Source organism: Hyperolius riggenbachi, chromosome 7 (assembly GCF_040937935.1).
Source record: "Hyperolius riggenbachi isolate aHypRig1 chromosome 7, aHypRig1.pri, whole genome shotgun sequence".
In the NCBI taxonomy this organism is placed as follows: Eukaryota; Metazoa; Chordata; class Amphibia; order Anura; family Hyperoliidae; genus Hyperolius; species Hyperolius riggenbachi.
In genome coordinates, this window is record NC_090652.1 from 11,041,921 (window position 1) to 11,069,714 (window position 27,794).

Genomic DNA, 27,794 nt, shown 5'->3' on the forward strand with positions numbered 1-27,794 from the left:
CTCGATAGCTGCAGAACACGGATACCTGTAGGGCTGCTAATACGCAGCATGCGGGTCACTTCTCACCAACACCTGAGAGGAAGAATGAGGAGGCACGGGGGGCAGCATGCAGGAACCAGCTTCCGGGTCCGCCTTCACGCATCAAGTTTGTCATTTTATTTTTGAATTTTTTTGTGAACTTTTGCTCTAAAAACAATTTTTAGCTTCTTTTTGTGGATTTTTTAAAATAATGATTTTTTCGTAAATTTTCGCATGAGAAATAAAAAATTGCTTTGTTTGACGCCATGGCAAAAACACAATGTATTTTTGCAAATATCATCTCAAAATCCAAAATAGAAAAAAAAATGTTTTCACAATTCAAGTTTATTAAGGAAAAAAGATCAATACAATGAGGAGAGAAACCAAAAAGGCAATAGCACTCCGGCATGTAAAGCATACAACAGTAAAGAAATCAAAATGGTACACAAGTACAAAGATTTTACCACTAGTCATCGACTGATAATAGAAGGAGTCTCAAAGTATAAGTAGTGTATATAACCTTAATAGAAAAATCAACATTTAGCTTAAAGGGACACTGTAGGGGGGTCGGGGGAAAATTAGTTGAACTTACCCGGGGCTTCTAATGGTCCCCCGCAGGCATCCTGTGTTGGCGCAGCCACTCACCGATGCTCCGGCCCCGCCTCCAGTTCACTTCTGGAATTTCAGACTTTAAAGTCTGAAAACCACTGCACCTGCATTGCCGTGTCCTCGATCCTGCCGATGTCACCAGGAGCGTACTGCGCAGCCTCAGTATGGTCTGTGCCTGCGCAGTATGCTCCTGGTGACATCAGCAGGATCGAGGACACGGCAACGACCCCACATAATTTTTATTTTTTTTTAAATTCCCACACTCTAAACATAAAAAAAAAATTGGGAAAATAGGAACAAATGCCAGGGATCTTCATACAGCCATATTGCGGCTGTATAGCGATCCCTGGCCAAAGCGCTGCGGCTGCGTATAGACCCCCTGGAAACCCCGTCAGCAAATTTATTGCGCTTTCGTTTGATGCATGTAAAATTACACTAACGTTAGGTTTGCTACTAAAAGTGACATTTACCGCATTTAAAAGTATACTTTTTTCCTTCGAAACTTTAAAATCGATTTTCTCAAAAACTATAAGGTCTTTTTGAAAAATTGTTTTTTCCTCTTATTCCTAATGATCTCCTTAACATATCCTGCAAATTTAGGGTTTCTAGCATTTAAGATGGATTTGCTATCAACCATTAAAGAGAATCTGTATTGTTAAAATCGCACAAAAGTAAACATACCAGTGCGTTAGGGGATATCTCCTATTACCCTCTGTCACAATTTCGCCACTCCCCGCCGCATTAAAAGTGGTTAAAAACAGTTTTAAAAAGTTTGTTTATAAACAAACAAAATGGCCACCAAAACAGGAAGTAGGTTGATGTACAGTATGTCCACACATAGAAAATACATTCATACACAAGCAGGCTGTATACAGCCTTCCTTTTGAATCTCAAGAGATCATTTGTGTGTTTCTTTCCACCTGCAGTTCAGGCTGCTCGTTTTTCTCCTGCAAACAGCTTTGCCCTTGTCTGTAATTCTTCAGTATGTGAAAGCCCAGCCAGCTCAGAGGAGGATTTATCCAGCTTGTAAAAGATATGAGAGCAGAGAGAAGCTGCACTAATCTAAATATCACACAGGCAGTGTGCATAGAGAGGCCTGGAAGGGGGAGTTCATGGCAGAACCAGAACACTGAAGAACTTGGCAGCCTTCCAGACACAGGCCGACAAGTCTGACAGGGGAAAGATACATTGATTTATTACAGAGACTGTGATTGCAGAAAGTGCTGCAGTAAGCCAGAACACATTAGAATAGCTTTTAGAACTTGTAGGATGATAAAAAACAGGATGCAATTTTTGTTACGGAGTCTCTTTAAAGTCGGCAGGTTTTTAAATGTGTATTTTTTTTCCTTTGAAACTTTCAAATCGATTTTCTCAAAAACTATAAGGCCGATTTAAAAAAAATGTTTTCCTCTTGTAGCCACTGGGGGCCCCTACAAGCTCTGGGGCCCTGGGGCAGCTGCCTCCTCTGCCTCTATGGTAGCGCCGGCCCTGAACGCGAGTTCATGTTCGTGTCGAAACACGAACTTTATGCGAGTTCGTCCCGCCCCCTACACTACATCATTGGGCTAAACTTTGACCTTTTATACCACAGTCAGCAGACACATGGCAGCCAATCAGGCTGCACTCCCTCCTGGAGCCCCCCCCCCCTTCCCCCCCTCCAGCAGCATCAGCCATTTTCTCACTCTGTGTGCTGCTGATATTAGTAAGAGAAGGGAGAAACATTGGAGAGAGGGAAAGCGATAGTTAGGAGGTCTGTTAGCTTGCTCCTTGCTGATATTTATTGCTGAAAAGCACCCAAAAACAGCTCTTTTAAAAGATAATGTTCTTGTTGTGATGTGTTTTTGTGTGTGTGTGTGTGTGTGTGTGTGTGTGTGTGTGTGTGTGTGTGTGTGTGTGTGTGTGTGTGTGTGTGTGTGTGTGTGTGTGTGTGTGTGTGTGGCCCACTGACACAGCCCTTTCTGTCACAGCTGGCCCTAGCTAATTGCTATACTGTGCCAGGCCCAGCACATTCAGTGCCTACCTTTTCACTGCACCTGTGTGACTGCACATTGTTATACCAGCAGTCACTGCGTACCTTTCACTGCACCTGTGTGACTGCACATTGTTATACCAGCAGTCACTACATACCTTTCACTGCATATGTGTGACCGCACGCTGTTTTATATACCAGTCACTGCATACCTTTCACTGCACCTGTGTGACTGCACATTGTTATACCAGCAGTCACTGCATACCTTTCACTGCACCTGTATGACTGCACATTGTTATACCAGCTGTCACTGCATACCTTTCACCGCACCTGTGTGACTGCACATTGTTATACCAGCAGTCACTGCATACCTTTTCACTGCACCTGTGTGACTGCACATTGTTATACCAGCAGTCACGGCATACCTTTCACTGCACCTGTGTTACTGCACATTGTTATACCAGCAGTCACTGCATACCTTTCACTGCACCTGTATGACTGCACATTGTTATACCACTGTCACTGCATAATTTTCACCGCACCTGTGTGACTGCACATTGTTATACCAGCAGTCACTGCATACCTTTCACTGCACCTGTGTGACTGCACATTGTTATGCCAGCAGTCTCTGCATACCTTTCACTGCATCTGTGTGACAGCACGCTGTTTTATATACCAGTCAGTGCATCCATTTTCACTGCATGTGTGTGACTGCACATTGTATTATACCAGCAGTCACTACATACCTTTTCACTGCACCTGTGTGACTGCTGCACATTGTAATATAATACCAGTCACTGCATACCTTTCACTGCATCTGTGTGACCGCACGCGGTTTTATATACCAGTCACTGCATCTGTGTGCCCGCACGCTGTTTTATATACCAGCAGTCAGTGCATCCATTTTCACTGCACCTGTATGACTGCACATTGTTATACCAGCAGTCACTGCATACCTTTCTCTGCATCTGTGTGACTACAAACTGTTTTATATACCAGTCAGTGCATACTTTTCACTGCACTTTTGTGACTGCACATTGTATTATACCAGCAGTCAGTGTATACCTTTCACTGCATCTGTGTGACTGCATAATGTATTAATCAAGTCAGTGCATACCTTTCACTTCATCCCCCCAATATGGACAAAACAACAAGCAGAGCCAGAGGCAGGCCAACCAGCATGTCTATTCGAGGTCATGCTGACATAATTTCGTGCGGCCCTGGACCAAAGTACAGAGTTCAGAAGCCATGTGCCATCAACTCCCAAGATTGTTAGGACGTAGTTGACTATTTAACACAGAACATCTCATCTTCCGCAGCCACCAGCGCTTCTACTAGCATCACATCTGCTATATTTGACACTTCGCAGAAGTTATTTTGTGGGGAATTAACTGATTCACAGCCATTATTGTTACAACAAGATGAAGGCTCTAAGCGAGTTACACCACCTCATATGTCTGAATTAGGTGTCACTATGGACGTAAGGTGTGAGGATGATGAAGTACCTGCTGTTGGTGCAGTTTTTGAGGTGTCTGATAGAAGCGAAGCTGTGGAGGATGATTAGGATGATAATTATGATGATACTGCCATGGATGTCATGTGGTTCCCATTAGAGGAGATGAAAAGGGGGACAGTTCAGAGGGAGAGTCAGAGAGGAGTAGGAGGAGACGAGTTGCTGAAAGAAGCAAGGGGAGCTCGTCGTCAGAAACAGCTAGTGGCAGTGTTCGGCATGTATCGCCATCTATGGACAGCCAGCCAACATGCCCTTCAAGGTCAGCTGCTGCCGCTACCACCACAGTGTCATCATCTCAGGGCTCAGCAGTGTGGAAATTTTTTGGAAAGACCAAGACCCGCGTAGGGACAACTGCCTTACGAAGGCACATGATGAAAAAGCACAAACCATACCAGCTGGTGGACTCTGAGGCCTTCCGAAAATTTGTGGCGATTGGGACACCGCAGTGGAAGATACCAGACCGCAATTATTTCTCAAAAAAGGCGATACCCAAACTGTACCATGATGTTGAAAGGCAAGGGGTGTCATCTCTGGCACACAGCGTTGGGTCAAGGGTCCATCTGACCACGGATGCCTGGTCTGCAAAGCACGGTCAGGGCAGGTACATTACTTATACAGCACATCGGGTCAACCTGGTGACCGCTGGCAAGCAGGGAGTATGTGGGTGTGCTGCGGACCTAGTTGTAACACCTCCATGGCTTGCAGGCAGGCCTGCTGCCACCTCCTGTCCTTCTGCTCCTACTCCTCCTGCTACATCCTCTTCGCTGTCATCGTCCTCCTCCTTGGCTGAGTGACAGTGCTACTCTACTGCTGCTGCGATCGCCTCTCCAACTACACACCCCCAGCTCCCCAGGGCCTATGCTGCATGCCAGGTATGACGGTGTCACGCCATCTTAGACATGTCTTGCACCAAAGCCGAGAGTAACACTGGAGCAGCTCTCCTGGCTGCTGTGAACAAACATGTGGATCAGTGGCTGACCCCGCACCAACTGCTGAATCTAATAATCCAAAGATTTGTGTGGAAGTACCCAGTCTTACAGGAGGTCCTGAAGCAGTTCAGGAAGGTGTGTGGGCATTTCAGGCATTTCAGGCAAAGGTCCTGCAGCACAGCTGGAGGCATTGTCACTGAGAAGAGAAGTCGCCTAGGTCACAAATCGGGACATATACCCCCTACTACATATACGGGGCACATATACCCCTGCCAACATATACTGGGCACATATACCCCTGCCAACATATACTGGGCACATATACACCTGCCTACAGATACTGGGGACATATACCTGTGACTACATATACTGGGGACATATACCTGTGACTACATATACTGGGGACATATACCCCTGCCAACATATACTGGGGACATATACACCTGCCTACAGATACTGAGGACATATACCTCTGACTACATATACTGGGGACATATACCCCTGCCTACATATACTGGGGACATATACCCCTGCCTACATATTCTAGGGACATATACCTCTGGCTACATATACTGGGCATATATACCCCTGACTACGTATACTGGGCACATATACCCTTGCCTACATTTACTGGGGATATATACTGTACCTCTGGCTACATATACTGGAGACATTTACCTTTGGCTACATATACTGGGCACATATACCCCTGACTACATATACTGGGCACATATACCCCTGACTACATATACTGGGCACATATACCCCTGGCTACATATACTGGGCACATATACCTCTTGCTACATATACTGGGGACATATACCCCTGCCTACATATACTGGGCACATATACCCCTGGCTACCTGTTCTGGGGACATCTCTACCCCTGGCTACCTGCTCTAGGGACATCTATACCGCTGGCCACCTATGCTGGGGACACCTATAGACCTGGGGACTCATAGACCTATTTTTGGGGAACCACTGCTGTCAGATTAAATGTATTTTGGGGAACTGCTGCCAGATTATGTGTATGTTGGGGGAATCGCTGCTGCCAGATTACATCTATTTTTAGGGAACCACTGCCATATTATCTGTATTTTGGAAGAACCTCTGCCAGATTACGTGGATTTTTGGTGAAATGCTGTAAGATTACATGTATTTTGGGGAAAGGGGGGGAAACACTATGGCAGAGCTCAAACTTCCCCTGCAGACCTTTTACAGCACTACTAAAATCATTTCTATTTGGCCCCACCCATGACCACGCCCACATTCTGTTGCGTGACCACGCCCATTTTTGGCGCAGGGGATTTTGTCAGTAAAAACAATCTTTTGTCAGTAAATTTTTAGGTATTTGTCAGTAAAAAATATTGTGAAAGGTTAGCAACACTGCCTCCTATTAAGAACAAAGTCCTAACGCTTGACATTGATAGTAAACTGAACACACCGCAGTACCTCAGATTCACCACACTAGTGTGGCCACACGGCCAAAGACATCACTTCGTATCACTGACAAGGTGAATTGTAGAAACGAGCCACAGTTCAAACAGCAGCCAACCAAAAGCTTATAAAACACATTACAGCTAAACCCGCCTGCAACATCATACAACTCCGGTACTCATCACCTTCATGCACCAGAGGACTTCCACAGTCAGCATGCTCCACAAGTTGATCAGGTAACGGGGAGTGGCAGATCAGACATGTGTGACTTCCCCAGGTATACGATATGCCATGAGCTCATCAACATCAGTCTTACAAGGTGTGATGACTTCCCAGAGGATTACAGGACCTTGAGCCACGGTCTCCTCCGGCGGCCATATTTGAGGAGGCAAGAGAGCCCGACCCGGACTGGGGGGTCGGCGTCCGGCCGGGGAGAGGACAAGCAGCGGGGACCCGGCAGAGCTGCACGGAGGGCGCGGATGGCGTCCTTCGTGCCTTCAAACGTCATACAGGTACAGACCTTTTTTTACGGATTTGGGCTCGTAAGTCCTTTAAGGACCAGAGACTGCTGGCACGGTAAAACGGAGCATACCGACGAATCGCCGAAATCATCCTTCGCCCCCGCCGGTCACGCCATTCTATCCCCGCCGAAGGTCGCTCTCTCTGCCGTCCCTATAAAGGCAGAGTGCTGTGCGCACTCAATCAATTTAAGCCAATGGGATTGGCTTACAGTGACCATTGGCTTACATTGATGACAGGGCCAGGAACCAATGAAATCGGCTCCTGGCCGGCTCACGCGGCTCTGCCGTCATATAGACGGCAGGGCGAGTGATCCGCGGCGGGGAGACAGCGGCGCAATCGGTGGGAGCGGGGGAACCGCACGGCGATAAGTGTTAAAATCTACGTCCTCAGATCCGCGCAGCCATATGCAGGACGTAGATTTCAATTGCGTCAGTCCGGAACCAGATAAACATTTAAAAAAACGTACTCATCATGGCCCATATGCAATACATTTTTTCACATGAGTTATCTCCTGGGAGATAATTTTCATCTTCTCTGTAAACTAAATTTTCAACATTTTACAGTTGAAAAAGTACCCCAAAATAAGTAAAAAAAAAGTACTATCAAATTTATTTTGAGTATTTTTTTGCTTGCTGGTGGTCTAAAATGCATTTTATGACAAATTGTGAAAATATTACCTAGGAGAAAACTGAATTGCATATGAACATAAGTTTTCACAGCCTTTACCATGAAGCTCAAAATTGAGCTCAGGTGCATCCTGTTTCCCCGATCATCCTTGAGATGTTTCTGCAGATGAATTGTAGTCTACCTGTGGTAAATTCAGTTGATTGGACATGCCTTGGAAAGGCGCACACCTGTCTATATAAGGTCCTGCAGTTGACAGTTCTATCTTAGGGTAAGTACTATGGTCTGCATTCAAGTTTGGGGCACACTACTGCTGATTATTAAATAATTAGGGCCAGATACGATTCACTTTTTCTCCTAAGTGTTCTCCTAGGTCAGGGATGCCCAACTCCAGTTCTCGAGGGCCATATCCATGCCAGAGTTTAGGCTGGACAGAGAAATAGCAAATGTCTTCTACCTGATGGACCGCACCTTTCCAGGTTGTGTGGGATCTCAGCCCTTGAGGGTTGGAGCTGGGTATCCCTGTCCTAGGTGATATTTTCCCATTAAAAATAAAATGCCTTTTAAAGAGACACTGAAGCAGAAACACAATTATGATATAATGAATTGGTTGTGTATTACGGATGATTACTAGAACATTAGTAGCAAAGAAAATACTCTCATATTTTTATTGTCAGTTATACAGTGTTTATAACATTGCATCATTCTGTAATATTTGCAGTTTACACACTACTCAGCATTCTAAATGATTTTTACAGAGCAGGCCAGTGAACTTTTGAACTGTTCTCTGCAGGAAAAAAAAAACAATACATTTACAGAGACTTGAGATAACAAGCTTCAGAAGACAGACTTTGAAAGTCGTGGAGCTCGATGGCTCGATTTTGCATAGATAACAACTGGAGTTTATTAACGCTTCCGGTACTGGAAACAATATTAGACTTATGTCTCTGTTCCTAATGTTTTATTTCTTAGCTGTACTACACATACAAATCATTATTTCATAATTATTATTTTTTTTTGCTTCAGTGTCACCAGCAAGTAACATTTTTATAACCTACTTTTTGGTACTTTTTCAACTGCAGGGTGCAAACGTTATTTTAAGGGGACCCTGAGCAGTAGATGAAAATGAAATCGGTACTTACCTGGGGCTTCCTCCAGTCCACCCCCGGCGTCCTCCTGGCTCCTCTCCCGGTCCCGCTGGCGACTTAATTACCGGCCACACCCGGGCAGAGTGTCGGCCCAACACTTCGTGACCGGTGACGCTCTTCACAAAGGACGCTATGCGTCATCATGGCAGCCGGCATGACAGTCCTGTGCATACGTGTTTTCTAACTCTGAACCGCGCATGTGCAGGACTGTCACGCCGACCGTCGTGATGACGCAGAGCGTCACCGGTCATGAAGTGTCGGACTGACACCCGGGTGTCGCCTGGTAACCTCGCAGCCTACGGTGGGTTGGAGGAAGCCCCAGGTAAGTACCGATTTCATTTTTTATCTTGTGCTCAGGATCAAATTATCTCCTAGGAGAAAACTTAGGAGAAAAGTGATCAGGCACTTAGGCCTCAATTCACTAAGATCATGCTGGAGATAATAAGGCAAGAGAAAGCTTACCTCCACACAGTGAGAGTTATCTTATCTCTTCATTCCTTAAGTTACCTCCTCTGTAGTTAATTTACCTCCTCTGTAGTTATTTTACCTCCTCTGTAGTTAATTTACCCTCTCTGTAGTTAATTTACCTCCTCTGTAGTTATTTTCACACGCCTGTCTTTAACTCTGGAGTTATTTTAAGGATTGGAGAGTTAACTTAAAGACAGAAGAGTTAACTTTAGGCTTGCCTGAGGTAAAATGTTTCCTGAATACGACATGTCTCATCACCATGGTAACAACTCTAGAAGAGTTATTAAAGAGAACCCGAGGTGTGTTTAAAGAATGTTATCTGCATACAGAGGCTGGATCTGCCTATACAGCCCAGACTCTGTTGCTATCCCAAACCCCCCTAAGGTCCCCCTGCACTCTGCAATCCCTCATAAATCACAGCTGTGCTGTGAGGCTCTGTTTACATCTGTAGTGTCAGTCTCAGCTTCTCCCCCGCTTCCTGCATAGCTCCGGTCCCTGCCCCCGTCCCTTCCCTCCAATCAGCAGGGAGGGAAGGGATGCAGGCGGGGACTGGAGTTCTACAGGAGGCGGGGAGAGCAGCAGACTGACACTATAGAGAGATAAACACAGCCAGCTCTGACAAGCTGTTTGTCAGCAGCGTGGCTGTGATTTATGAGGGATTAAAGAGTGCAGGGGGACCTTAGGGGGGTTTGGGATAGCAACAGAGGCTGAGCTGTATAGGCAGATCCAGCCTCTGTATGCAGATAATATTCTTCAAACCCACCTCGGGTTCTCTTTAAAGACAGGAGATAAGTTTAGTGAATTGAGGCCAATGGCCTCAATTCACTAAGATCATGCTGGAGATAATAAGGCAGGAGAAAACTTACCTCCACTAGTAAGAGAGTTATTTTATCTCTTCATTCCTTAAGTTACCTCCTCTGTAGTTAATTTACCTCCTCTGTAGTTATTTTCTCACGCAGTTAATTAACAGCCTGTCTTTAACTCTGGAGTTATTTTAAGGATTGGAGAGTTAACTTAAAGACAGAAGAGTTAACTTTAGGCTTGCCTGAGGTAAAATGTTTCCTGAATACTACATGCCTTATCACCATGGTAACAACTCTAGAAGAGTTATTAAAGACAGGAGATAAGTTTAGTGAATTGAGGACAATGGCCTTAATTCACTAAGATCATGCTGGAGATAATAAGGCAGGAGAAAACTTACCTCCACATAAGAGAGAGTTATCTTATCTCTTCATTCCTTAAGTTACCTCCTCTGTAGTTAAGTTACCTCTCCTGTAGTTAATTTACCTCCTCTGTAGTTAAGTTACCTCCTCTGTAGTTATTTTCACATGCAGTTAATAAACAGCCTGTCTTTAACTATGGAGTTATTTTAAGGATTGGAGAGTTAACTTAAAGACAGAAGAGTTAACTTTAGGTTTGCCTGAGGTAAAATGTTTCCTGAATACTACATGCCTTATCACCATGGTAACAATTCTAGAAGAGTTATTAAAGACAGGAGATAAGCTTAGTGAATTGAGGCCAATGTCTTTTGTTTTGAATATGTTTTTTTTTTTTTAACTATCACCATTGCTAATTGATTGAAGAATTCTGATTTCTTATGTCTTTCTGATCATTCCTGAAGGTCAAATATTTACATTGAAATTCCTCAGACATATGACACTATATCAATCAACACTTGTGGCAGTAAGTCATTTCTTCTTCTTTTTCTTCTTTTTTTTTTTTTTTTTGTAAAAAGTTTTTTTGTTTTTTTTATCTATAATGCAAACTTGCCATAAATTTAAATCACTGTAAAGGTGGCCACATACGTTACATTTTTTTTTTTTTTTTACAATTTTTGTTCCATGCGATCGATGAGATCGATTTAATGTTTCACTTGATTCAAAGTTCTGAGGACGTTGCTCGAGGTACCACACACGTGTGTTCAAGATTGACGCGGTTTCGAAAAAAAAAGATTGTATAAGGCAAAAAGTTGAATCGATTGAAAAACAGTTCACTTAATATTTAATATGATTATCTATTTTAATATGGATCTTTAAAATTTAACATCTCTGTACATCTATCAGTATTTCCTGCCATCATCATTCTCTGTTTAACATTACACTCACCACTGATCACCACATTGCTACTTACAGGGGGGTGTAACATCTCTGTACATCTATCAGTATCTCCTGCCATCATCATTCTCTGTTTAGCATTACAACCACCACTGATCACCACATTGCTACTTACAGGGGGATGTAACATCTCTGTACAGCTATCAGTATCTCCTGCCATCATCATTCTCTGTTTAGCATTACATTCACCACTGATCACCACATTGCTACTTACAGGGGGGTGTAACATCTCTGTACATCTATCAGTATCAATCACCACTGATCACCACATTGCTACTTACAGGGGAATGTAACATCTCTGTACATCTATCAGTATCTCCTGCTATCATCAGTCTCTATTTAGCATTACACTCACCACTGATCACCACATTGCTACTTACAGGGGATGTAACATCTCTGTACATCTATCAGTACCTCCTGCCATCATCATTCTCTATTTAGCATTACAGTTACCACTGATCACCACATTGCTGCTTACAGGGGAATGTAACATCTCTGTACATCTATCAGTATCTCCTGCTATCATCAGTCTCTATTTAGCATTACAATCACCACTGATCACCACATTGCTGCTTACAGGGGGATGTAACATCTTTGTACACCTATCAGTATCTCCTGCCATCATCATTCTCTGTTTAGCATTACAATCACCACTGATCTCCACATTGCTACTTACAGGGGGATGTAACATCTTTGTACACCTATCAGTATCTCCTGCCATCATCATTCTCTGTTTAGCATTACACTCACCACTGATCACCACATTGCTGCTTACAGGGGAATGTAACATCTCTGTACATCTATCAGTATCTCCTGCTATCATCAGTCTCTATTTAGCATTACAATCACCACTGATCACCACATTGCTGCTTACAGGGGGATGTAACATCTTTGTACACCTATCAGTATCTCCTGCCATCATCATTCTCTGTTTAGCATTACACTCACCACTGATCACCACATTGCTGCTTACAGGGGAATGTAACATCTCTGTACATCTATCAGTACCTCCTGCCATCATCATTCTCTGTTTAGCATTATAGTTACCACTGATCACCACATTGCTACTTACAGGGGGATGTAACATCTCTGTACATCTATCAGTATCTCCTGCCATCATCATTCTCTGTTTAGCATTACAGTCACCACTGACATCACATTGCTACTTACAGGGGGATGTAACATCTCTGTACATCTATCAGTATCTCCTGCCATCATCATTCTCTATTTAGCATTACAGTTACCACTGATCACCACATTGCTACTTACCGGGAGATGTAACATCTCTGTACATCTATCAGTATCTCCTGCCATGATCATACTCTATTTAGCATGACAATTACCACTGATCACCACATTGCTACTTACAGGGGGATGTAACATCTCTGTACATCTATCAGTATTTCCTGCCATCATCATTCTCTGTTTAGCATTACAATCCCCACTGATCACCACATTGATACTTACAGGGGAATGTAACATATCTGTACATCTATCAGTATCTCCTGCCATCATCATTCTCTGTTTAGCATTACAATTACCACTGATCACCACATTGATACTTACAGGGGAATGTAACATCTCTGTGCATCTATCAGTATCTCCTGCCATCATCATTTTGTGTTTAGCATTACAGTTACCACTGATCACCACATTACTGCTTACAGGGGGATGTAACATCTCTGTACATCTACCAGTATCTCCAGCCATCATCATGCGTACGTTAAAAAGGGGCGCTGGGAAAAAAGGGCGCAGGGTTTTAAACGATAAGCATGGATAACGTTTAAAAATGTATTGTACTGTATTTCGTTTAAAGTTAATGTTTTATAAAGTTATAAATCATTAAATAATGTGCATTAAATCGGCAATTGTAAAAACGTTAATCTTTCGTTTAAATAGTGAAACGTATAATAACGTTTAAAAAAAAATTACTAAGTAACCCTCCCTGTACCTACCCCTAACCCCTAGACCCCAGTGTTGATGCCTAAACCTAAGACCCCCCCTGTTGGTGCCTAAACCTAAGACCCCCTGTTGGTGCCTAAACCTAAGACCCCCCTGGTGGTGCCTAAACCTAAGACCCCCTTGTTGGTGCCTAAACCTAAGACCCCCCTGTTGGTGCCTAAACCTAAGACCCCCCTGTTGGTGCCTAAACCTAAGACCCCCCTGTGATAAGCATTAATAACGTTTCAAAAACATATTGTGCGTTTTTTTCGTTTAAAAATAATGTAAAAAAAAAAAAAATTTTCGTTTAAAAATAATGTTTGAAAAAAATATTGTACTGTTTTTTGTTTAAAAATAATATTAAAAAATGTATAAATCATTAAATAATGTGTAATCATGAGAAGCAGTAATAAAACATTAAGTCTCCGGGCGCCGCTTTTAAAACGTTATTTTTCTCCGGCGCCCTTTTTTCCTATCGGGCGCCCATTAAACGATATTTATTATGGGAGTGAATGGCGGCGCCCGATTTGTCCACTAGCCTCCTGCGCCCTTTTTTACTGTTACCCATCATCATTCTCTGTTTAGCATTACAGTTACGATTAATCACCACATTGCTGCTTACAGGGGGATGTAACATCTCTGTACATCTATCAGTATCTCCTGCCATCATCATTCTCTGTTTAGCATTACAGTTACGATTAATCACCACATTGCTGCTTACAGGGGGATGTAACATCTCTGTACATCTATCAGTATCTCCTGCCATCATCATTCTCTGTTTGGCATTACAGTTATCACTGAACATTACATTGCTAATTAAAACTTCTTTTAACGCACTTTTAACTTTGTTCCTGCAACCACTGTGCAGAGGGGTGGGGGGTGCGTAAAATGGGAGGGCTGCGCCGACAAGTGGGGGCGCGAAAAGTGGGCATGGCCATGACATTGTATGGGGGGAGCTAACATAAAGATGTAACAGCGAGGCATAAGTAAGCAGTGTTTACGCCATGATGTGGTTAAATGAGGATTCGCATCATGGGTGTGCAGAAACTGTGTGATGCTATTTAATAGTACAGTGTTTCCCAACCAGTGTGCCGCGGCACACTAGTGTGCCGCGGCATGTTGCCCGGTGTGCCGTACAGGTCTGGCCTCTCGCCAGACCTGTACCTACTTTAGGGTGCAGGAGGGGGGAAGTAGCACTAGAAGGAGGGGCAGTGGAGGCAGCGGTGGGGAGGGGGGAAATATCCCCCCCCTCCCTCACCTGGGACCCCTCCTTCTGCCTCTCTCCCCCTCCGTTTAGCGGTGGCAAGTGCGGCTCGGCGGCGGGGAGGCATACGGAGAATTACTCACCACTTCCGCGTTCCAAGCGCCGGCAACGTCAAGTCGTCACACATCTCTGCCTTCAATGCCGCCCACTGTTCTTCCTGATTAGCGGAAGCACAGTGGGCGGTATTGAAGGCGGAGATGTGTGACGACATGACGTTGCCGGCGCTTGGAACGCAGAAGTGGTGAGTAATTCTCCGTATGCCTCCCCGCCGCCGAGCCGCACTTGCCACCGCTAAACGGAGGGGGAGAGAGGCAGAAGGAGGGGTCCCAGGTGAGGGAGGGGGGGGGATATTTCCCCCCTCCCCACCGCTGCCTCCACTGCCCCTCCTTCTAGCGCTGCTTCCCCCCCTCCTGGGCATCTATACTGGGGGGAACTGTACTAGCTATACTGGGGGCAACTAAACTAGCTATACTGGGGGCAACGAAACTAGCTATACTGGGGGCAACTAAACTACCTACACTGGGGGCAACTAAACTAGCTATACTGGGGGCAACTATACTAGCTATACTGGGCACTATACTGGGACACTACCTACCTATACTGGGCACTATGCTAGCTATACTGGGCACTATGCTAGCTATACTGGGCACTATACTAGCTATCTGGGTACTATACTAGCTATACTGGGCACTTTACTGGCTATACTGGGGCACTACCTATCCATACTGGGACTATACTAGCTATACTGGGGCACTATACTAGCTATACTGGGGCACTATACTGGGGTAACTATACTAACCATACTGGGGCAACTAAACTCCCTATACTGGGGCAACTATGCTAGCTATGCAGCCGCCCCCCCCCCCCCCCCCCCCCATAGCACGGCACTGTCCACTAGGTCGCGCAAACACCCGCGCCGCCGCAACCCCCCCCCCCCCCCCCCCCGCCGCCGTTCCCCGGAGAAAAATATGGTCAGAAAGTGTTCCCTGGCCCGGAAAAGGTTGGGAACCACTGTAATAGTATACCGTAACCCCAAAGCAGCAAACATAGTCAACTATGACCATTAAATAATAAATGCAGCAACAGTTACCCCAGACACCACAAAATAAACGCAATGTGGGCAACATGTCAGCACAAAATAAACGCAATAGGGGCAAACATGTCAGCACAAAAACGCAATGTGGGCAACATGTCAGCACAAAATAAATGCATTGTGGGCAACATGTCAGGACAAAATAAACGCATTGCGGGCAACGTTTAGCATAAAATAAACGTAATAGGGGCAAACATGTCAGTACAAAATAAACGCAATGGGGGCAAACATGTCAGCACAAAATAAACGCATTGCGGGCAACATTTCAGCACAAAATAAACGCAATGGGGGCAAACATGTCAGCACAAAATAAACGCATTGCGGGCAACATGTCAGCACAAAATAAACGCATTGCGGTAATCATTTCAGCACAAAATAAACGCATTGTGGGCAACATTTCAGCACAAAATAAACACATTGCAGGCAACATGTCAGCACAAAATAAACGCAATGGGGGCAACATGTCAGCACAAAATAAACTCATCGCGGGCAACATGTCAGCACAAAATAAACGTATTGCGGGCAACATTTCAGCACAAAATAAATGCAATGGGGCAAACATGTCAGCACAAAACGCAATGTGAGCACATTTCACCTGGAAAAAAAAATAATTTACTCATCTGACAGAAGTCCCCTCACGCAGCCGGCCTCTGGTGTGTGTGTGCAGCTCCCCCGGACGATCCTCCTCCAATCTCCTGTGCCCACAGGCAGTGCAGGGCTACGGCAAGATAGCGCCCGAAGCCCTGTACTGGAGACACAAATAGTCTCCAGTACAGGGCTCCGCCTCTGGACGCCATCTTCTCGTAGCCCTGCCCTGCCTGTGCCTGCCGGAGGACAATGCAGGCTGCTGGAGCGGGGCTGCGGGGAATGAACTAGCGCAGCGTCTATGAGACGCTGCGGCTAGTTCATTCAGTACGGTGGCCAGAGTCCCGAGGCCGGGACGTCCCGCTGCTAAAAGCGGGACGTTTCCCGGGACCTCATGCAGCCTGGGACAGCGCCCCCCGAAGGCAAGCCAGGTAAAGCGGGATGTATGGTCACCGTAAGCAAGGGCACCAGAGCAGCAGACTAAACTGATGCAGGATTTGCAAGCTTGCATATGCTGCAATGCAGGGAGATCAGGTGAGCGCCTGATCGCTCTGCTGCTAGCCGCCTGTGGAGCAGCCACCTTGCTCTCTAAGCACATTGGTGTTGTGGCGTGTGGCTAGAGACTTGGGCAGCATTGGAGACAGAGGGGAAGAGGAAGCTTCTGCACTGGAGACAAGCTGAGAAATGAGTGACACTGATGGCTGCTGCAGTGTTGAGGTGAACTGTACTGAAAGGAGGGGAATGGGAAAGGGAGGGATTAAGGGAGTCATCAGGCTACCTATACTAGAGGGAAGGGGGGTAGGGGTCATCTGGCTACCTATACTGGGGGGGGGGGGTCATCAGGCTACCTAGGGGGGGTGGCTGGTGACATTGGCCTTGGGCGGTAAAGAGTACAAAGTCGGCCCTGGCCTACAGTGCCTTATGGTAAATCCCGCCCTGATCATACAACATCCAGAAGTCTCCTGGTTTGTTAATGTTTTTAGGTGGTTATTTCATGTCAGACATATTTCTTCCAAAGAGATGAGCCAAACGTCTGGATTTACTTTTTCTCCCATTTACATTCTGCTTCATTATACACATCATCCATGACATGCTGAATCCTAAGACCTGTTTAACATGGGCGACTGCAGGTAGTGCATTCCGGTATAGTTGCCCCGCTAAAGGTTAGCCATGTATAGGTGCCCCAATATAGGTTAGCCAGGTATAGGTGCCCCCAGCATAGGTAGCCAGGTATAGGAGCCCCCAGTATAGGTAGCCAGGTATAGGTGCCCCCACTATAGGTAGCCAGGTATAGGAGCCCCCAGTATAGGTAGCCAGGTATAGGTGCCCCCAGTATAGGTAGCCAGGTATAGGTGCCTCCAGTATAGGTAGCCAGGTATAGATCCTCCAGTATAGGGTAGCCAGGTATAGGTGCCCCCAGTATAGGTAGCCAGGTATGGGTGCCCCCAGTATAGGTAGCTAGGTATAGGTGCCCCAAGTATAGGTAGCCAGGTATAGGAGCCCCCAGTATAGGTAGCTAGGTATAGGAGCCCCCAGTATACCTAGCCAGGCATAGGTGCCCCCAGTATAGGTAGCCAGGTATAGGTGCCCCCAGTACAGGTAGCCAGGGAAAGGCGCCCCAGTATACCTAGCCAGGCATAGGTGCCCCCAGTATAGGTAGCCAGGTATAGGTGCCCCCAGTATAGGTAGCCAGGTGTAGGTGCCCCAGTATACATTAGCCAGGTATAGTTGTCCAAGTATAGGTTAGCCAGGTATAGGTGCCCCCAGTATAGGTAGCCAGGTATAGGTTCCCCAGTATAGGTAGCCAGGTATAGGTGCCCCAGTATAGGTAGCCAGGTATAGGTGCCCCCAGTACAGGTAGCCAGGGAAAGGCGCCCCAGTATACCTAGCCAGGCATAGGTGCCCCCAGTATAGGTAGCCAGGTATAGGTGCCCCCAGTATAGGTATCCAGGTGTAGGTGCCCCAGTATACATTAGCCAGGTATAGTTGTCCAAGTATAGGTTAGCCAGGTATAGGTGCCCCCAGTATAGGTAGCCAGGTATAGGTTCCCCAGTATGGGTAGCCAGGCATAGGTGCCCCCAGTATAGGTATCCAGGTATAGGTGCCCACAGTATAGGTTAGCCAGGTATAGGTTCCTCCAGTATAGGTAGCCAGGTATAGGTGCTCCAATATAGGTAGCCAGGTATACTGTAGGTGTAGGTGCCCCCAGTACAGATAGCCAGGTAAAGGTGCCCCTAGTATAATTAGCCAGGTATAGGTGCCCCAGTACAGGTAATGGAGGGGGAGCTGTGGGCAAACTGGGACTCAGCCGCAGGGAGGGGAGCCCGCCTCACTGCTCACTGCTTCCTGATTAGCAGCGGTGCAGTCAGAGGAGCCCGGCAGGAAGTGAACTTCACTTGGAGCCCGGAAGGAGGTGAATTTTTTCTAAGAGGCTTCCCGCTGCGCTATAACACTGAAGTAAGGGGGGGGGGGGGGAGCATGGAGGGCTGGCCTGAGGGAGGGAGGGGTTAGGCCTCCTCCCCGTGGCTAAGTCCCAGTGTGCACGTGGCTCCCCCCTTCATCACTGCACCTCCACTCACTGTGACCCGGGCAGACACCCACCTCGCCCGCCCCTAGAAACGGGGCTGTGCTTTCATCACTTGTCAGCTACTTCTGTGCACCCATCATGCACTGGGAAATACTCAGTATGGGTAGATGGAAGGCATCCATTGCATGGAGTCACATCTGAGCATTGCCACAGCCCTACTCAAATGCAACATTCTTGTTGCTGAGTAACCACACTGCATATCGAATGCTAACGAGTGTGGGGCAACAAACGCTGTCATGTTGTTTGGTGGCTGACAGACCGGAGGCTGTGCTTGGTGAGGAGCAAGCAGTACAGTCTGAAAAAGACATTAAAGAGAACCCAAGCTAGACTATAAACCAAAAAAGAGACGCATTGAAGGAGGCTTCCTGTGTCCACCTACAGATCTCCACAGCTGCCTAGAACCCTCTGGAAGTTCCTGGCCACACTCCTCTTCCTGCATGAGCGCAGCCATACCATTCCTGTGGGACATAGCCACGCCTGTGCAGTAGCATGGAGCCCCTCGTGAAATTGTGCCTATACTCTGTATAAATATCATGAAATATTCACCCTCTGCTCAGGGGTGTAACTAGAAGTCACCGAGCCCCCCTGCAAGAATTTGGATCCCCCTCCCCGGGTGCCTGCTCAGGGCCGTTTAGGAGGGCAGGAGGGGTCGCAGCATGAGGGGAGAGCATGGCCGCACATCGGCGGGGAGGGGGGACAGTTCCCCCTCCCTAACCTCCGGCTCTTCTCTCAGCGTTCCCCCTCCAACATCTATCACAGTGGCAGCAGCAGCGGCAGCAACACATACCTCCATCCACCACCAGAGGTTCCAATCTCTAACTGCTTCACACTACTTCCTGTTTAAACAGGAAGTAGCATGAAGCACTTAGAGCTCTGTGACCTCTACAATAGATGGAGGTATGTCTCTTGCCTGCCGCTGCTGCTGCCACTGTGATAGATGCTGGAGGGGAGCCCGAGGTGAGGGAGGGGGGAGTGGTTCCCCTTCCCACCGATGTGCTCTCCCCTCATGCTGCGACCCCTCCTCCCCCCCCCCCCCCCCCCAAATGGCCCTGAGAGGGCCCCAGAGTAGCCCTGCTGAACCCCACCCCCTATTGTTATGCCCCTGCCTCTGCTGATTTTTTCTATTATATGATCTCTTTTTTACAGACGTTGAACATGTTAAAAAGCCGAAATGCAGGACAGGAATGGCCTCTCCTCTTCCAAGCGGATATTTTTATGATAATGTGTGGCGTCCCGTCTACTGCAACATGACTGTCTACAAGACTGGGGAGGACTTCATTGGGTGTCTGGAGAAGAAGAAGCTGTTTCTGATTGGAGACTCAACTTTACGACAGTTTATCATGTACTTCACGGAGGGCAACAAAAGTAAGATTTCCCGTACAGAAACTTCACAAATTGTGGCAAGAAGAAAAAGCTGAAAGGGACAACTATCATGAACATTGTAAAATTTAAAATTTATACATATAGAATGTAAAAACAAAAAATTCTAAGTAAAATGCACTATAAAGTACTATTTTCTTATGGTGCTTTCACTTACAGTAGGTAGTATAAATCTAACAGATCTGTCAGGTTTAGAACCAGTCCATCTACTCATGGGGGATTCCCAGTTATTTATTTTTTCACAAAAGCACTTGGTGCTCAGGTGCTCAGTTCAACTGCTAAAATAGTGTACACGTGAGTAGGGAGACAGACTACCATCTTTGTATGGATCCTTTCCATTAAGTGCTTTTGTAAAGAATAAGGATGCTACTGAGAATCCCCCAGGAGGCGATGGACTAGTCCAAAATCTGCCAAATCAGTCATCTTTTTGCCATCTACTGTAAGTAACAGCAACATAGGGAAAGAAGTAATTTACTCTGGGAGAAATGTACAGTTCCACGTGTTTCAAATTTTCCGTGATAGTAGCCCTTTTGTCCTTTGAACTCTTTTTAAAAGTCGTGTAACAGTAAGCAATGTAAGTTCATGGTAAGGCTATAATATGTACCATAATACCATCATGGCCGGATTTACCATAAGGCACTGTAGGCATATGCCTACAGGAGCCTGATGATGGAAAGGCGGCTATCTCCCATCCCCGAGTGCTTCCCTCCTTCCTTCACTATGCAGAGTCCTGAGCAGAGCGTAAATGAGAGGATACTCACCTGGGTCTCGCCATTCCACTGATGAGCTCTCCTTTCATCCAGGGGCATCTCTAGCTAACTAATACTGGGGACTGGGTACACTCAGTGTTATGAGACAACTGTGGCTACCTACACCGGGCAGGGTAAGTTAGGGAGAATTGACAGCGGGGTCAGCCAGCACATTTGCAGTGCAGTTTGGCGGGGTTTGTAGGCTTGTGGTGGGTGAAGTGTAGCGAGCCAGAACATCTGTGCCTATAGGCTCTTGTGATGTAAATACGGGCCTGATTACCATCCTCCCTATAGTACTTGTTTAGAAAAATAAGTCTACAGGAAGATATGAGAGTCAGTAGTTCCAACCAGAGACCATGGATGCAGCAAATGTGGGCACCTGCGGCTGGCTAATGGACGATTTGGGCATAGACCTATAGGCCCTAATGGAAATATCAGCAGTTGGACACCCAAAGCAGAAATTTGGGCGCCCAATGAATTAGAAAGCTACAGTTTTTGAAATGTTTATGTAATGACTAGCGGAACTGCAGAACGCACGTGGCGGCGGGTTCCACATCACAAGCGGGAGCCTCCGCATCTTTGCCGGCGGGCGTATTAGTGCAGGCGGCGGAGTCCGTGAGCTCGGCGGACTCCGCCGCACAGTTGCTGCCTGGGGGGGTCGTCCGCTCCCTCGCCGGCTCAGAGTCTCCGCCTTACGTGCGCACGCGCGAGGAGACAGGAACTTTATGCCTCTAGAAGGGGAGTCAGCTGACCAGACCGGTCAGCTGACTCCAGCGGGTCCTTGGATTGGCTGGGGCTCTGGGGCGGCGCTGGGCAGCTCTCTGGCTACATATAGGACTTGCTTGTCAGTAGCAAGTTGTCTGCTGTCGTGAATACTTCTGTGTTAGCGCTCAGACCTTAGGCTAGATCCCAGGTGTCGAAACCAAGGACTTCACACCTCAGATTAGGATTGTATATGATTGTTTACCTGTGTATGACTCTCTATGGCTATCTCTGACTATCCTTTACTCTAATCCTTATTGTACTTCCGCCTATCTGATTCAAGTAGCCGACCCTGCCTGTTCTCCGACTCTGAATCAGCCTTCAGTTTCTGTACCTTGCCAGCCCGCCTGTTATCGACTATTGGCTTGGTTTCTGACTATTCTCTCGTCTCACGTCTCTGTACTGTTGCCGCCTGTACTGTTGCCGAACCTCTGCCTGTCTGACCTTTCTCCCTTCAGTGGAACGTCTCCCACTGTAGGGTTCTCTCTCCGAGACGCTTGACCTAGCAGATCGTTACTGCTAGAGGCCGAGACTCCTCCTCTGGCCCATTGGAGGATCTCACACACGGGGTTCCCATTCAGAAGTAACCACACCTCTGAGGAATCGCTGTGTGGTGGATATTTTTACTGCATTTATTGTTACCGCAATATTGTTTGTCGATTACCCTGTTTTGATCAGCCCGCATTATTAGCAATTCCGCAGATTGCTATATAATCGGGTCTGTCGTTGTATTATTGGTGATTCTGCGGATCCCCAGTAATCAAGGTCCTGGGTGTGACACTTATCTTGTCTGATCGTTCAGGCCCTAAACATCAGTAGTGAGCCTTCTGCTGATTTACCATCAGAAAGATACTGACTACCTTGCTCTCATATACCTGCATTGGTGGTGGTACTGCAGATAAACACGTAATCAGATCTCCGTGCTCTAGCTGACAGACTGTCACAGTTTATAATAGTTTTGAAAATTAGTTCTAGTTTTTGATTTTTAATTTTTATCATTTTGAAAATTAGAAAGTTATAGTTTTTGAAATTTTGAAATCACCGGCCAAAAGGTAGTTCTCTCTTCTACCTCTGGAGGTCCCTCCAGAGGTAGAATTACACGTGCGGAAGGTACACTTGAGGCGTCAAACATAGAGTAAAATGCACTAAAACAGTTTAAAAAAGTAGGCAGTGGTGGACTTGCCTTCCCAAAGGAGACTCGATTTTGACAAATTTCAGGCTGAAGTTGACTTTATTTCACAACACAGTGCAGCGCGTTTTGCAGGTATGATCCGCTTCATCGGGCAAAATAGGGAGTAAGTGGAACTAGAACCAAGCGCCTCTGTGCTGCATTGTGAACAAACATGGGGTACATAATGATACAGACAATGGTATACACAAAATATACTGTAGACATTGGTACGTTATACAGAATTGTAAGACAGAGTAACTACAGTGACAAATGTAACATGGTGATCAAAATGTATTGGAAAGACACAAAAGGGTGGGTGAGCCCTGCCCTTTTCAGCTTACAATCTAAAGGAATAGGGAGGAAGCAAGAGGTGGTAATTAGAGATGGCCCGAACCCTTTAGATTTACTTCCGCAAAAGTTTGCGAACCGGTGAACTCGGTGAACCACAATAGACTTCAATGGGCAGGCGAACTTCAAAAATTACAAAGACTGTTTCTGGCCACAAAAGTGATGGAAAAGATGTTTCAAGGGGTCTAACACCTGCAGGGGATCATGGCGGAGTGGGATACATGCCCAAAGTCCCGGGGAAAATTACGGATTTGACGCACAGCAGGGTTATAATCTCTAAAGGGCAGAAATCACATTGCATTCCTAAATTGGAGGCATAAAGTGCTTGAAAACATCTTGCGTGTCTATACATGGATCAGCAGGTAGTGTAAGTAGTGTACTGTTTCACGCTGACAGACCAAATTCACTGTGTAACGCACCGCAAACAGCTGTTTGTGTAGTGATGGCCGTGCTGTACTGGTGCGCATGATAGCGAGAGTGCAGGTGATGGCGGTTTTCAAGCCCATATGGTCAGGCTGAGGTATCTCAATGACAGAACAACAGTGACTGGTATAATACAGTGTGCAGTCACACAGATGCAGTGAAAGGTATGCAGTGACTGACTGGTATAATACAGTGTGCAGTCACACAGATGCAGTGAAAGGTATGCACTGACTGGTATATAAAACAGTGTGCAGTCACAGATGTAGTGAAATGTATGCACTGACTGGTATAATACAGTGTGCTGGGCCTGGCACAGTATAGCAAGGGCCAGCTGCAACAGACAGGGCTGTATATGCAGTCAGTGGCACACACACAAAAAAACAAAACACATCACAAGAACATTAGCTCTCAAAAGAGCTTCTTTGGGATGCTTTTCAGCAACAAATATCAGCAAGGAGCAAGCTAACAAGATCTAACTAATGCTTTCCCTATCTCTGCAGTAATGTCTCTCCCTTCTCTCACTAAGCAGGGAGCAGACAGAGTGAGAAGATGGCCAACGCAGCAGCGTTTTTGTAGGGGGGGTGGGGGGTCCAGGAGGGAGTGCAGCCTGATTGGCTGCCACGTGTCTGCTGACTGTGATGTAGAGGGTCAAAATGTAGCCCAATGATGGGGTATAGGGGGCTGTTCGAACTCGCTATTTGTTCGCAGTTCACCGCGAACGCGAACCGCTCAGATCTGCTCAAACAAGTTTGCCGGTGAACCGTTCAGGCCATCTCTAGGTGTAATATACAAAATATATACCTAGAGGCAGTGTGTTTTTAAGTTATATTTAGAAAGCACAACATGGCCAGAATTTGAAGGGGAATGGTGTAAGTTAAAGCATATGTGGAAAAAGTGAGTTTTGAGGAAGCACTTAAAGTGAACCAGAGATGAAGCACCCTCATGTATTTTACCATAGAAATCAGTGGGAACATTAGAGAAAACACCTACCCTGCTCTGTTTCATCCTCACTGCTAAAAGTGTCTGTTATCAGCTGTGATAAGAATCCCGGACTGAGCATTCAGTTTGGCTTTGCAGGGAATAATTATAGCTGAGTCATTATAGCAGAGCCACAAGGGGGCAGGCTTGGGCTTAAAAAGACACCAGAGAAGACAGACTCAGCTTTAATCTTTCCGTAGCAAAGCCAGACTGAGTGCTCAGTCAGGGATTCTTATCAGAGGTGATAACAGTCAGATTAAACAGAGAACAATGAAACAAAGAGCAGATTAGGTGTTTACTGTCATGTTCCCACTGATTTATAAGGTAAAATACAAGAGTGTGCTTCATCTCTGGTTCTCTTTAAAGATTTCAGGTTGGAGAGTGACGGATGTGGTTAGGAAGGGGATTGCAGAGAAGGGGTGAGGCACGAGAGAAATCTTGTATACATGAATGCGAGGAAGTGATTCTAGAGGAGGATAGAAGAAGGTCATGACATGAGCAGATCTGAGATTGCGGTTGGGTTTGGTATCTGAAAACTAGTGAGGAGATGTACCGGGGAGAGAGATTATTTAGAGCTTTGTAGGTTAGCTGACATATAAACAAAGAAGATGACATTGATGATGATGAGAAAATAAATTGAAAGATAAAACATAAATAATAGACATATTATAAAAAATAAATATATCTCTTATCCTTAATGGTTGTGTCTGTTTTTCCCAGTTGCAAAATATTTCCGCTACCACGGATCAGGATGGGGCGGTTGGAATTTAGCCCTGGAGGCCGTAAACCTGGAAAAGGATATGTACATCTCCTATAAGAGACACGGTTTTCCCCTGGAACACCCTAGCTTCTACTACTTCAAAGACGACCAGTATACAAGCCGACAGATCGACCAGCGCGCTGGGGGAAAGGACACCATCTTCGTCATTACGATGGGCCAGCACTTTAGACATTTCCCGCTCAAAATCTTCATTAAACGGGCGTTCAATATCCGCCGAGCAGTGGAGAGGCTGTTCCTCCGAAGCCCGGACACCAAAGTCATCATTAAATCAGAGAATACGAGAGATATTTATGCTCCGGTGGAAATGCAGGGAGACTTCAACGGCTACTGCCAGTATCTGGTGCTCAGAGAGGTGTTCCAGGGCATCGATGTCGGCTTTGTGGACGCTTGGGACATGACCGTGGCTGCCGCTACGGTGACGGTCCACCCTCCAGGGCACACGTTTGCCAGTATATTAAGTCTAACGTTCAGTTTTGCTTGTCCATGAACCAGTAGGTGATAAAGGGAACTTGAGGTGATGGACATATGGAGGCTGCCATATGTTACAGTTACATAGTTTACTTGAAAAAAACCCATCCGTGCATCAAGTCCAATCAGAATTTTTTTTTTAAAAACACCATCCTGAACCCGCACATATCCCAGTTGATCCAGGGGAAGGCAAAAACCTTACAGGGCCTGGACCAATTAGCCTTAAAAGGAAAAAATTCCTTCTCCACTCCAGATGACAGTCAGATAAATCTCTGCATCAACTCTCCCGGGAATTACCTAGTAATTATAGCCGTGGATGCCTTTCAGTGCAAGGAAAGCATCCAAGCCCTCTTTAAATTCAGATATACTGTAGATTTTTCCATAACTACTTCCTGAGGTAAGGCATTCCAGATTTTTACCACTCAAGCTGTGAAGGACCCCTTTCCAAAGAGATTGCAAAAACGTTTTGCCTCCACACGCAAACCATGTCTGCTGTACAACCCTAGTGTATTTAGAAATCAAATTGGATGCCCCCCCAGCCCACTCAGGGCCGTTTTGAGGGGCAGGAGGGGTCACAGTATGAGGGGAAAGCATGGCCACACATCGGCAGGGACGTAGGACATTCCCCTACCTCCCTCACCTCAGGCTCTCCCCTCAGTGCGCTCCCCTCCTGCAATTTTCAGTGGCAGCAGCGGCGACAGGAACACATACCTCCGTACCGCGGAGGTCCAATCTCTAAGTGCCTCACGCTACTTCCTGTTTAAACAGGAAGTAGCATCAGACACTTAGAGATCAGAACCACCAGCGCGCAGGAACGCATGGAGGTATGTGTTCCTGCCGCCAACCGCTGCCACTGATAATCGCAGGAGGGGAGCAAGCTGAGGGGAGAGCCTGAGGTGCGGGGGGGGGGGGGGGACTGTGCGAATCTTTGGATGGGGCCCCCCACTCCCCTCGCTTTCTGCACAGGAAAACTGAGGACCAATGTTTTTTCCCCATGCAGAGAAAAACACCTAGACTTAAAGGAAACGTCAGGCTATCTATGCTACCCGCAGATCTACTTACCCGGGGCTTCCTCCAGCTCCTTGCAGCCGACAAGTCCCTTGTGGCAGCTCTACTCCCAGTACATACATACACACACACACAGCCGTATTATTTTACTTCATGAGAGCACATGCTATATGGAGGAACAACAATGACATGCTGAACATAAGATATAGTATCACTGTAACTTTGGCAAAACATTCAGAATGTCACTGATTGATACTCTTATTACAGGATCTGGGACTCACTGTGAGACAACAAGCTCTCAATGAGGCAGCAACAGTAAAGCTGGCAATACACTAGGCCGATTCCCGCCAGATCGACAGCAGATTCGATCACTGGGATCAAATCTGCTGTCACATCGTTCCCGCTACACGCCGAATTTCGATCCATTTCGTCCGATCCCGTCGATCGCTCCGTGCGGAAAATTAACGTCGATCGCCCGCGGGTAGGGAGCGCGTCGCTAGCGGCGCTCGAGTAGCCGACGACCGACGCAATAGAGCCAGCATACATTACCTGCTCCGCCGGCGCGACTGCCCCCGGTCACCGCTGTTTCGTCTCCGCTCTGGTCTCCGGCATGCTTCACTTCTTCCTGCCCGGCAGGAAGTTTAAACAGTAGAGGGCACTCTACTGTTTAAACTTCCTGCCGGGCAGGAAGAAGTAAAGCATGCCGGACCTGGAGACCAGAGCGGAGACGGAGCAGCGGTGACCGGGGGCAGTCACGCCAGCGGAGCAGGTAATGTATGCGGGCGGGCGGGGAGCGGCAGCACCACCACCACAACAGATTGTGAACGGTTTCAGGCTGAAATCGGTTCACAATCTGTTTGCAGTAAAGGCAGCCATACGATCCCTCTTTGATCAGATTCGATCAGA

General features: G+C 46.5%; 1 protein-coding gene across 1 annotated transcript in view; it reads left to right on the forward strand.

The window, feature by feature from the left end:
* The window catches only part of LOC137525373 (NXPE family member 2-like), a 66,903-nt gene extending 40,982 nt beyond the window's left edge, over positions 1 to 25,921 (forward strand). Inside the window, exons 3-5 of the mRNA XM_068246436.1 lie at positions 10,858 to 10,919; positions 19,967 to 20,185; positions 25,352 to 25,921. Of these exons, the coding sequence (XP_068102537.1) occupies positions 10,858 to 10,919; positions 19,967 to 20,185; positions 25,352 to 25,899 (829 nt within the window). The 3' untranslated portion in view covers positions 25,900 to 25,921. The remainder of the gene's footprint in view (positions 1 to 10,857; positions 10,920 to 19,966; positions 20,186 to 25,351) is intronic.
* Positions 25,922 to 27,794: the final 1,873 nt, after the last annotated feature.